Here is a 12,153-nt window from a genome sequence, read left to right as displayed (position 1 = left end):
ATTCAAAGGATCTCCTCCATGGATGCACCTTGGGCAGCACAAGAGCCCAGCCAGGGCTGCACCCAGGATGAACCCAAATGGTCCCAAAATGCACGAGCGCTCCCGGGGTCTCTCCCTGGGATCAGCTCTGCTCCATGTGCACATTGCAGTTCAGTGTCCAATTCCAGCTCAGCCCCTGCACTCCCATCCTGCTTGTTTTTCTCTCTCCAGCCCACGGGGTTTGTGCTCTTGGGCTGAGATTTGGATCATTTGTCCTTGGTGCCCAGCTGGAGCAGGAATTGTTTTGTGTCCCTGCTCTGTGCACAGAGCTCCCCATCCCCTGATGTGAACCCAGATCTACACACTGAAGCAGCACAGAATGTGAAAAATAGAAAAGCCAAAACCTGAGGCATCAGTTGAAGTACTCCTTTAGATTCCTTCTGAAATATTGAGGTCCTGGTGCCGTGAAAGTACATTTTTCATCACCCTGGAGGGTCATGGCTGGACCTTGAGGCTCTCTTTGAAGTCCTCCTTTAGATTCCTTCTGAAATATTGAGGTCCTGGTGCCGTGAAAGTACATTTTTCATCACCCTGGAGGGTCATGGCTGGACCTTGAGGCTCTCTTTGCCCACAGGGGAAGTCCAGGCCTTTTACGAGGACCTGAACGGGCGCCAGTACGTGAACGAGGTGTTCAACTTCAGCGTGGACAAGCTCTACGACCTGCTCTTCACTGACTCCCAGTTCCAGAGGGACTTCATGGAGCAGCGCCGCTTCTCTGGTGAGCTGCTGCTGCTGCTGGAGCTGCCCAGGGGCTGCAGGGCGAAGGGCTCTGCCTTGGAGCTACAATTTTGTCTGCTTAGGTGACATTCGGAGCAGATTTTGGGACAGAGTGGCCACAGTGCTGGTGGTAGCCAAAAGCAGCAGGATCTCTGTGCCCATCTGGTTTCATTTTCTAACAGCTGGAACAGCTTTTTTATGGAAAAAGCTGATTTTCTTATTTTTTATCATCACCTAAAGCCAGATCTTCTGTTCAAGGCTTAGCAGTGTGAGGGAAAAGCTCTTCTAGCTCCACACCTGACACAGACAGAGCTGCAGAGAGAATTCCTCAGTGTGTCCTAGTCCTCCTTTCCCTGTAACTGTAGGTTTGCTGAAGGAGATAAATCCCCAGCCTCTCCCCTTTCCTTGCCCTTGAAAGAGGGGAAAATACTCACATTTAGCACAGGAGGCCTTTGTTTCACACTCAGCTGAGCTCTAGAGCAGCCAGGCTCCCCAAGGGGAAGGAAATCCCATCCCCAGCTTGGTTATATGGCTCTGCCTTTCCCCAGGGGACTGACCTGAGGTCCCTCCCCAGTCACTTGACTGGAATGTTGTTTTATCCTCTCAGACATTATCTTTCACCCCTGGAAGAAGGAGGAAAATGGCAATCAGACCAGAGTGATCCTGTACACCATCACCCTCACCAACCCTCTGGCCCCCAAAACTGCCACAGTCACTGAGACTCAGGTAAGTGACAGTGGAGCAGGGCTGGGATGCTTGGTACAAACTTCTCTGAGAGTTATTTTCTCGTCCTGAGCATGTTTTATCATTATCCCTGTCCATTTTTCTGTTCACATTTCCTTGCTTTAACTTGCTGCCCAGTATCACTGCAGCCATGAATAGTTAATAGTTCCTGAAAGCACCCCAAATTTCCCAGCAAAAGCAGCTGAGTTTGTGAACAAGGCAGGGTTTTCTCACCCAAACTGGTGGTTTTTGAGCTGTGCTCAGCCCAGCAAATATTACTCAGGAAGTCAGATACTGCCTGACCAGTCCTTCTCACAGCTCCACAGGGTGTTGTGGATTTTTTGTTGTATTGAGGACAGTGAGATGATCTCTTTAAAAAGGTAAAAAAGGGAAACAATGCACTGGGAGGAGCCAGGCTGGCTGTTTCTAGCGGGGAGGAAAAGCTTCTTTCCATGTCTAGAGATGTGTTCAAGTGGCCAAGGGTAAATACTGAAAGTGAGCTTTAGGGATTGCTGAGAGTGAGCCAGGAAAAGGGGTCTGAGCACCACATTTCAGAGAGGGGGATGCCAGCAGCAAGGTGGGACTGGTGAGGGTGTGAGGAGAGGTGCAGGGAGCAGAAAGGAAAAGGGAGAGCAAAAGGAAGTGCACACCCTCAGATAAACAAACCATGGTTTATTTAATTCTGAGTTTGGCTCAACCACCAAAGCACCCCCTGTGTGTCCTCACTGCAGAGCTGGGTGGGAGCAGTCTGCAGGAAAAGCCATGCTTTGTCCAGGGATCTGTGCTGACCTGTGTCTGTCTGTCTGTCCTCTGGGCGAGGTTTGCTCTGGAGCAAAGGGAAAAGCACATCAGAAGCACCTGAAAGAAGAAAGTGATGCGTTCTTACGGTGTTTAGAATCACAGAATGATTTATGCCAGACAATTTATTAGCTAGAATTCATGCTAAAATCTCAGGTGGGTCCCTGACAAGGCAGACGCCAGAGGAGAGGTCCCACTTGGAATGGTCCCACTCAGAGAGGTCCCACTTGGAGAGGTTCTCCTTGGAGAGGTTCTACTTGGAATGGTCCCACTCAGAGAGGTCCCACTTGGAGAGGTCCCAGCGAGCCAGTCCCCACCTGGCACTGTGTGTAACACCTCTGTTACAAAATCCTGGAGGCAGGAGCTGAATGCCCTTTTAAAAATGTACTCACAAGAAGCATCTGGGTGAAACCCTGGTTTTCCTCTGCCTTCCCTTCGGGGTGAGCTGCTCGCAGCAGAGCTGCAGAGCGGGGCTGGGGCGTGGGGGTGTCTCCTGTTTGCAGAGTGCTGCTGGAGGTGCCAGTCTCTCAGAGCAGCATCCTGAGCACACTCAGAGTTGCCTTGCACGCTGTTTTTCCTGCAGACAATGTACAAAGCCAGCCAGGAGAGCGAGTGCTATGTCATAGATGCAGAGGTGCTAACTCACGACGTCCCCTACCACGATTATTTCTACACCATTAACCGCTACACGTTGACTCGTGTTGCCAGAAACAAAAGCCGACTCAGGTACCTCTCCTGGGGAGTGAATGATGAGCAAAAGGCACCTTTGGGAGGGGGTTTTGCTGTTTGGGTGTGTTAGGAGGGGTTGAGGGGGTTATTTCTTTGTTTGTTTCTTTTTTATTATTATTATTTTTTAATGCATTCCTCGCCAGCCGGCATTAAACACCTTTGGTTTGTCTGTGCTCCTGGAGTTCTGTGCTCCCTTGTCTCCTTGCCCCTGGGTTTTGCCCTTGTTTTAGCCAAACATGGGCTTTGCAGCTCTGAGCTGGGAGTCCTAAAGGCAGGTCTGGGACCTGTCAGGGACAGTGAGAATCAGGACAGAGGCAGCTGTGCAAGAAGAGAGGAGTCAATACCTACAAGAGAAGAAATCCAACAAGTGTTTAATTTTTTATTTTTTTACATCAGGGACGCAGTTTCAATGACACGTAGAAACTGTGTGTGTGTGGGTAATTTAAAACAAGTGATTCAATTGCTGACACACCAGCTGCTGTAAGGGACAGTGACTGTGCAGGGTTCTCTGGGAGTCACTGGCTCAGTGGCTCTGAAGATTCTGTCACATCTTCTTCTTTGTCCTGTTGCTGGGACATTCCTGTCACCAAGAGCAGGGGCAGGATTTTCACCTGCTGGGTTGCCATCAGTGCAGAGGAGTTACAGCAGCATCAGGGAGAGGATTTACAGATTTTTCCTGCCTCTCTCTTGGATGCAGGGGTTTGCAGAGCCTGTTAGCACTGCAGACTGTGATAAGCACAGGATGAACGTCCTGGGACTAAACAGAGGAATTGAGTACTGGGCAGAGCTATGTCCATGTGGCTTCAGTAATGATAATCCAAGTGTCTGCCAAATGGCCCTGGAGTGCTCTTGGGAGAGGCTCTTCCTGCCTTTGGAAGGATTTTTCCAGCAGTGCTTCTCCTCTGGAAACGTGAAGGGCTGAGAGCATTCCAGAAATAACAGTGTACATGATTATTTCCTGGATTTACACTGACAAAGACTGTGAGTTGACATCACCCCCAGGAAGCAAAACCAGGGGAATGACTGACCTTTGCCTCCTCACAGGGTTTCCACAGAATTACGCTACAGGAAACAGCCTTGGGGGCTGGTGAAATCCTTCATTGAGAAGAATTTTTGGAGCGGCCTGGAAGATTATTTCCGTCACTTAGGTAAGAGAGGCAATGCCAGTGGCACTCGTGTTTCCCTGGGAGTGGGCAGCATGAGCCAACCCTGGGGGGCTTACAAAAGGGAATACCACAGCTGGAATAAATGACCTGCTGGAATCAATCAGGGCAGCAAATCCTGCTCCCTGTCAGGCAGTTTGGGGTCAAATTTTGGTGAAAAGTGTGAGGAATGTGGAGCACAAATCTCTCAGACCCTGCGCAGCAGCTTCTTTGGTCCAGCTGATGCTTTTTTGGGGGCTACTTAAAAACAGTGGCCAGGCAAAATTAAGAGAATAAAAAGCAGATTTATTTATTGAAGGGCCTTCAGGGACATTTAGGGCAGGCAAAGCCCACCCACAAATGGAAAATGGGTCATGGGTTTTCACACTTTTATAAGTTGGGTCCATTTGCATATTGGGGGTCAGTCTTCCAATTCCAGCTTCAGCCAATGAAGTCATTGACCCCAAGTTTGCTGCCCCCAACTCCCTTTTGTTTCCATCTCTCAGGCCTGAGGCAGTGAGGTGTCCTTGATTGCCAGGCCTGCAGAGGAATTGTTGTGTCTGCCCCAAATGGGGAAGCAGCAGCTCCCACTGTGTGTGGAGTTTGGAGTTCTGCACTAAAGAACTGCAGGGTTACAAACAGGTGGAAAATAAGAAAGCTGAAATCCTAAAGCACCACAGCAGAGGGGTTAAACCTCTCTCTCTCTACAAAATGCTCCCCCTTGGTGCTGCAGAGAGCGAGCTGACCAAAACAGAGAGCACGTACCTGGCTGAGGTGCACAGACAATCCCCCAAAGAGAAGGTGAGCAAGCAATCCACGGTGCGGCGGCGGAAACGCGCCCACGCCCACCTGAGGGTGCCACACCTGGAGGAGGTGCTCAGCCCCGTCACCACCCCCACGGATGAGGAGGTTGCCCATCGAATCAAGCACGTGGCAGGTGAGCAGCTGGGGATGGGGACAAGCAGGGGTTTGTCACAGAGGGGCAGTGTTGGGCTTGTCTGGGTGAGGTGGAGGGTGGGTAGAGGATCAGGGGTTGCCCTTCCCTGTTTCCCATCCCAAATGCATCCCATCTCCTCAGGTTCCACTCAGACACGGCACATCCCTGAGGAGAGCCCCAGTGGCTTCCACCTGCAGAGTGTCTCCAAGCTGCTCCTTGTCATCAGCTTTGTGTAAGTGATGGTTTTTTCTGCTCTCCTCCCCAGCCGGCATTAAACACCTTTGGTTTGTCTGTGCTCCTGGAGTTCTGTGCTCCCTTGTCTCCTTGCCCCTGGGTTTTGCCCTTGTTTTAGCCAAACATGGGCTTTGCAGCTCTGAGCTGGGAGTCCTAAAGGCAGGTCTGGGACCTGTCAGGGACAGTGAGAATCAGGACAGAGGCAGCTGTGCAAGAAGAGAGGAGTCAATACCTACAAGAGAAGAAATCCAACAAGTATAAGCATTTTATTTTTTAGTTTTTTACTTCAGGAATGCAGTTTACAGATGTTTAGTGACACAGAAACTGTGTGTGGGTAATTTAAAACAAGTGATTCAATTGCTGACACACCAGCTGCTGTGAGGGACAATGACTGTGCAGGGTTCTCTGGGAGTCACTGGGCTGCCCCAGCAGGGCTCAGTGTCTCTGAGGATTCTGTCACATCTGGTCAACAAAACCTTTTCATGTCTGGTGCTGGGCAGTGATTTTGATGAGAGGTACAGCCAGAAAGCTACCGGACGCTTGAGAGATGATTTCTGCACAATAAGTAAAGAAACAGCTGAAGTGTGAGGGATTGGAGTGATTTTATCAGCTCAGCAGCAGGAGCTGTTTGGTTTGGGTCTTTCCTGCCACACCTTTCAGGACTGGTGGTCTTGGACTGGCATGTGCTCTCCAAGTGAGCTGGGAATGGGCCCCTCACGTCCCTGTGGCTCAGTTTAATACCCAAACTCACTGGTTTTATTGTTCCTCTGCCCTCGGGCTGACAGCAGGCTTCATTCAGTGCTGCAGTGCTCACTGGGCAGCTGCTGTGGAGCAGAACAGTCTAAAGCAGTGATCCAGGCTTTTCTGACTGGAGCTCAGCTTTTCCTTAAGCTCCACCTGGCTTTCAGAGAGGTGGGGAGAAGCTGGCATTTCAGGGCTCAAATGAGAGCTCCAGTTGAGCTCCTTTCTGTGTTCCCTGGTCCCAGAGGGGGCACAGATGCAGAGGCTTGCAGCAGCACCCAGCCAGTGATAAATGAGGTGCTGTAAGGTGCTGTCATGATGAGAACATAGCTCAGAGGTACCCAAGCTCTGTGCCAGCGTCTCCTGACAGCTTCACTTGGGTCACAGAGCCCTCTGTGGTGTTTCCAGAATATTCCTCTGGCCCGTTGCCATCCGCCTGACTGAACTGGTCATAGTGGGCCATTCTTCCAGCAAAATAACTGCACTATTCAGAGCCAGGCACCAGCCTGGCATTCTGGAATCTCTTCCTGGGGAGGAGCAGAAATGCCCCCCTGCGTGGTGGGGGTGAGAGGAGCTGGGCAGGGCATGGCTGGGGTGTGTCCCAGTGCTGGGGTGGGCATGGGGAAGGGAGGATGTGAACAGTGTGTGTGTGTGTGAGACAGTGCCTCACTGGGAAGGGGGGATGTGAACACTGTGTGTGTGTGTGTCAGTGCCTGCTTTGGGAATGGAGGATGTGAACACTCTTTGTGAGTGTGTGTGTGTTAGTGACTGCACTAGCATAGGGAAAGGCTGGCTGTGAGCACTGTGTGGGTGTCAGTGCCTCACTAGCATTGGGAAAGGCTGGATGTGAGCACTGTGTGTGTGTCAGTGCCTCACTAGGATTGGGAAAGGCTGGATGTGAGCACTGTGTGTGTGTCAGTGCCTCACTAGGATTGGGAAAGGCTGGATGTGAGCACTGTGTGTGTGTCAGTGCCTCACCAGGATAGGGAAAGGCTGGCTGTGAGCACTGTGTGTGTGTGTCCGTGCCTCACTAGCATAGGGAAAGGCTGGCTGTGAGCACTGTGTGTGTGTCAGTGCCTCACTAGCATTGGGAAAGGCTGGATGTGAGCACTGTGTGTGTGTCAGTGCCTCACTAGCATTGGGAAAGGCTGGATGTGAGCACTGTGTGTGTGTCAGTGCCTCACTAGGATTGGGAAAGGCTGGATGTGAGCACTGTGTGTGTGTCAGTGCCTCACCAGGATAGGGAAAGGCTGGCTGTGAGCACTGTGTGTGTGTGTCCGTGCCTCACTAGCATAGGGAAAGGCTGGCTGTGTGTGTGTCAGTGCCTCACTAGGATTGGGGAGGGCTGGCTGTGAGCACTGTGTGTGTGTCAGTGCCTGCACTAGGATTGGGAAAGGCTGGCTGTGAGCACTGTGTGTGTGTCAGTGCCTGCACAGCTGCCTGCTGTCCCCAGGAGCCCAGCTGTGCTGAGGGAGCTTCACCAGCAGTGCAGGCTCACGGATTCCTGTCTGTCCTTCTGCCTCTCCTCCCTCTGCTCCCTTCCCCCTGTACCTCCTGCACTGTCTGAGCCTCCCCCTCCCACCCAGTTTGTGTCAGTCCGTTTCTAACCTGCAGCTGCTCCGTCTTTTCTCTTCCCTGCTCCCATTAGGATCTGTTTCAGGTACTGTCTCTCTCTTTTTTTACCTCTTTACTCTCCCATTTCCCTCCCTTTCTCTGCATTCAGCACATCCACTCACCCCGCCCTGTCTGTCTGTCTGTCCTCCTGGCTCACACATTTCTTCCACGAGGTGAAGTTTTGCTCACTCAGATTAAATCCCCACTCACAGCATGGACTGGGCCTCAGACACCTTCCTGAAGGGCTGGCTGTTGTCCCAGGTGCTCCTGGCCGGCAGCGAGTGTGGAATGCTCCTGAGGTGGCTGTTTTCTTGCTTCCTTTGCAGTCTGGTGCTGCTGGTCATTCTCAACATGATGCTGTTCTACAAACTCTGGATGTTGGAGTACACCACGCAGACGCTGACGGCGTGGCAGGGCCTGAGGCTGCAGGAGAGGTACAGCCAGGCCTGCTGGGGCTCTCCTTGGCTTCTCTGGGTGTCAGGGGCTTCCCTGTCACACCAGAGCTCTGGGCTCTCACTGCTGTGCAAAACGCGTGAAGCTGAAGGGCTGTGTGCATTTCCCCTGCAGCTGAAGAGCAGAGTTAAGGCCACAGAGGATGCTCTGTGGATAAATGTTCAGCAGTTTTGGGCTGAGGGGGTCACTTCCCCTCCTCTGATGGCCAAACTTCCCTCTGTATCTGCAGCATCTTAGAATGATCCCTTTGTGTCAGAGGAGAATTTGGGCCTGGGACACACGGTCTGTCAGGTTTGTGTTTTGGAAGGTGTGGATGCAGATGTCCTGCCTGAGTGGTCTCTGGTCTGTTTTAGAGGCTGAGAACATCCTGCATCCACTTTTCTGAGGTGTTTTTGTCCCCTTGTGTCCCTTTTTTTGGAGTCCCAGTTGCTCCCTGGCTACACTTCAAGCATTCATAGCCATGTGCTACCTCTGTGTTGGAATTTTTTGCCCTATTTGTGTCATTTCTCCTACTTAGCAAAGGAATTACTATCTTCCCCATACCAGCCCTGCTACTTCCCCACAGAAAGATACTTTAGGTGATTATAGATACTTTTGACTTTATCTTTTTTTGATTTTATCTTTCTATGGTGCTCTTGGTGATTTTTAGACCACTACAATAGTATTTAAGTACAGAACTTACATCCTGGTTGCACAGTGTGATGTGCAAGTGCTGGAATTACGTGGGTGGCTCCACGTGGGTAATTTTTGTGTTGCAGCCACGATTGCTGTGGAAGCACCTGAATCCATCCAAGCACCTGGAATGCTTCCATCTGTCCTGAAGGGAAAGGCTTGGAAAAAAGAGCCAGAGCAGCTATTTCTCACAATAAAGGCAGAAAGGGACCTGAGGGACAGCATCTGGACAGGAGGCAGCAGAGTGCCCTGGGGGCCAGGAAGGCCAGTGGCTCCTGGCCTGGCTCAGGAATGGGGTGGCAGCAGGAGCAGGGAGGGCACTCTGCCCTGCACTGGCACTGCTGAGGGCACAGCTGGAGTGCTGTGCCCAGCTCTGGCCCCTCAGCTTGGGAAGGACCTTGGGACACTGAGCACGGCCAGAGGGGACAGCGAGGCTGGAGAGGGGCTGGGAACACAAACCCTGAGAGGAACCCCTGAGGGAGCTGGGGGTGCTCACCTGGAGAAAAGGAGACTCAGGGGTGCCCTCCTCACTCTGCACAGCTCCTGAAAGGCGATGATCTTGGAGATCTCTTCCAACCTGGTCATTCTGGGATTCTGTGAAAGAGAAATCTCTGTCCAAACTGGGATTTTATGACCCTTGCCTGTGTTTTTGTGGCAGGTTACCCCAGTCTCAGTCAGAGTGGGCCCAGTTGCTGGAGTCCCAGCAGAAGTACCACGACTCAGAGCTGCAGAAATGGCGCGAGATCATCAAATCCTCCGTGATGCTCCTGGACCAGGTGAGACTGCACAGTTGCAGGCAGGGCTGTGACCAGGGTGTCACTGTGTCCTCCCAGTCCTGCTCCCCATCCTTCAGCACCTCCTGCTTCCACCACAGCCCCTCAGGTCTGCCAGCTCCTTTAGAGCCATCTCCTGCTGCTGGTGGGTACCACAAGGGCAGTCACAGGGGGCAGTGGCTGCTCTCTCCCATCAGAGGGGTCCATGCACGTCAAGGAGAGAGCCCTGCAGGGCCAAAAACCTCATATGGGCACATTTGGTATCTCATCTGTCATCCCAGCTTGGAGAGCAAACTGGTTTGAGCTGAACCCTGGATTTACATGCAGCTTTCAGGGAGGAAGGGGACAAACTCTTGTAGCATAAGTCCAGGAATTTCGGGGCGTGCTCCCTAAAAAGCACACAGGGCTGCTGAAAACACAGTCCAGAAATGAGAGCTGCTTCCTCATAAATGCAGGAATTTCAGGGTGTGCTCCCTAAAAAGCACATAGGGCTGCTGAAAACACAGTTCAGAAATGAGAGCTGCTTCCTCATAAATCCAGGAGTTTAAGGGTGTGCTCCCTTAAAAGCACATAGGGCTGCTGAAAACACAGTTCAGAAATGAGAGCTGCTTCCTAAGTCCCTAAATGTGAGCTGCTTTCCCCTAAGGAGAGAGAACTTAGGGAATGCCAATCCATGTCCTTATCACACAGTTTCAGCAGCTCACCTGGGTGTAGGTAAGGACAGACTTCAGCCTCCTTGGCTCCTCAGCACTGTGCTGGTTGTCACACAGGAGTTTATTCTTACCCTGGACTCTGCTCACCCCTTCTCCTGGAAGATGGTGCCCCACGTTCCCAGTCCCCATTTGTGCATCCCAGCCCTGACTCCCCACTCCCAAAACCACAATACTTGATACAGGGAAAAAAAGAAAAAGGAAACCCCCAAGTTCTCTCCTCTAGGGTAGCACCACAGTGGAGAAATCTCTTGTCTTGCAGATGAAGGATTCTCTAATAAATCTCCAGAATGGCATCGGGTCCAGGGACTTCGGGTCAGATCCAGAGGAGAAAAGGAAACGTTTCCATTAACAGGCAGGAATGCAGGAGGCCAGAGGACGGTGTGCAATATGTGTAAATAGGATATATAAATATATATATAAATATATATATATATACAGATATAAATATATATATTATATACAGATTTTAAGAGAAAAAAAAAGAAAAAAAAAAGAAAAAAAGCCTAAAGAGGGGAAGGAGTGACCTCCAACACTGGCTGAACTGGAGGGTCTCTGGGCGTGTGGGGGTGTGTGTGTGGGAGGGCTGTGCTCTCCCAGCACTGAGGTGTGCTGAGGGCCGTGCCCAGCTCTGCTCCCTGGGCCCGTGCACCGCTCCTCTGTAATATTCCTGTCTGTCTGTCTGTCTGTTTCTGTTGTCTCAAAGGGAAGCATCAGTGTGAGTGCCCCCCTGCCCGTCCCCATCCCCTCCCTGCGCATGGAGGTCCCTGCTTGGCTCTGTTACCTCCCAGAGGGGACACTGTCACCTCCCTCACCCTGCTGCCTGCAGGGCACACAGGGCTGGCAGTCGCAGTCAATCCCTTGCAGAGCTGCTTTGGAGAGGAGGGGGAGCTGCTGTGGCTCTGTGGAGGGCAGATCCCCCTGGCAGGCCCCTCCTGGGGCAGGAATTTGCTGTCAGGGCAGCCAGGCTGGCTCAGAGAGCAGAGCACAGAGGTGACCGAGCTGCAATCCCTTCCACAACCCCCCCGTGTTCCTCCTGTCCTGATGCTGCAGTGAGAGCCAGGGGAGGGTCTGCCTCCCAGGTGTGTGAGAAGGGGAGAGCACACCTGTGACAGTGTCCCCTTTTCCTGTTCTCTGCTTTCCCTGTGCTTGGGCCCCTGCCACTGAGCCACCCCTGTGCTGCAGGTCTGCATCGCTGCTGGAATCACCACGGTGGGAGGACCCAAATTTAAACACAAAACCAAAATTAGGATTGATTTGCAAGCACTCCCACTACCCAGCTCAGCAAATCTCTCTCCTGTTTGTTCACCCAGCCCTTGTCTTGTAAAATCTGTGGGAAAACGGGGGAAAAACCAGCTTCCTTTCCTTGCCTGGGATAAACTTACATAATTGTATCTATGCAGCAAGAGCCATCACTGTGGATAGTTATGTGACTGCATCTGAGGAGCAACAAGGCTTCCAAAAATCCAGGAGAGGTCAGGAAGGTGACAGGGACCATGGGAGGAAAGGAAAAAGGGCCCATCAGAGGGTGGCAGGACAGAGCTGGCTGTGAGGGTGTCTCCATCAGCTGGGTAGTGCAGCCCTGGGAGGCAGCCAGGTGCCAGAGCTGCACTAGAAGAAAGCCAGTGTGCATTTTCAGTTCTTCCGGGGGATAATTCCAGAGTCCATTAGCAGCCAGATGGGGAAGAGGGGCAGCTTGGCTGTGCTGTGCAATGCACAAACCCCATGGGGATTGGAGTGGGGATGCAGGCTGCTTCTTGAAGTGTTTAATAAATGGTTTTGCCTCTCCCCCCAGCCAGGTAGGTGATGAGAATGTGAGTCCCACTTTGTCCAACACTGGGATTTTTCCACCTTCTGGCTGGCAGGAGGGA

General features: G+C 51.9%; 1 protein-coding gene across 7 annotated transcripts in view; it reads left to right on the top strand.

Annotated features, from left to right (window-relative positions):
• Positions 1–10,730, top strand: part of GRAMD1B (GRAM domain containing 1B) — a 101,001-nt gene extending 90,271 nt beyond the window's left edge. For all 7 annotated transcript variants that reach the window (XM_041480524.1, XM_041480523.1, XM_041480527.1 and 4 more), the window contains 9 exons: positions 614–757; positions 1,364–1,482; positions 2,861–3,003; positions 4,051–4,154; positions 4,882–5,085; positions 5,227–5,317; positions 8,001–8,108; positions 9,458–9,575; positions 10,545–10,730. In XM_041480524.1, the coding sequence (XP_041336458.1) occupies positions 614–757; positions 1,364–1,482; positions 2,861–3,003; positions 4,051–4,154; positions 4,882–5,085; positions 5,227–5,317; positions 8,001–8,108; positions 9,458–9,575; positions 10,545–10,634 (1,121 nt within the window). In that variant the 3' untranslated portion in view covers positions 10,635–10,730. The remainder of the gene's footprint in view (positions 1–613; positions 758–1,363; positions 1,483–2,860; positions 3,004–4,050; positions 4,155–4,881; positions 5,086–5,226; positions 5,318–8,000; positions 8,109–9,457; positions 9,576–10,544) is intronic.
• The last annotated feature ends 1,423 nt before the right edge of the window (positions 10,731–12,153 follow it).

The sequence above is a fragment of the Pyrgilauda ruficollis genome, unplaced genomic scaffold (genome assembly GCF_017590135.1).
Source record: "Pyrgilauda ruficollis isolate IOZ18807 unplaced genomic scaffold, ASM1759013v1 scaffold52, whole genome shotgun sequence".
NCBI classification, from domain to species: domain Eukaryota; kingdom Metazoa; phylum Chordata; class Aves; order Passeriformes; family Passeridae; genus Pyrgilauda; species Pyrgilauda ruficollis.
The sequence above is the reverse complement of the archived record's forward strand: the minus strand, read 5'-3'. Positions and strand labels throughout refer to the sequence as shown.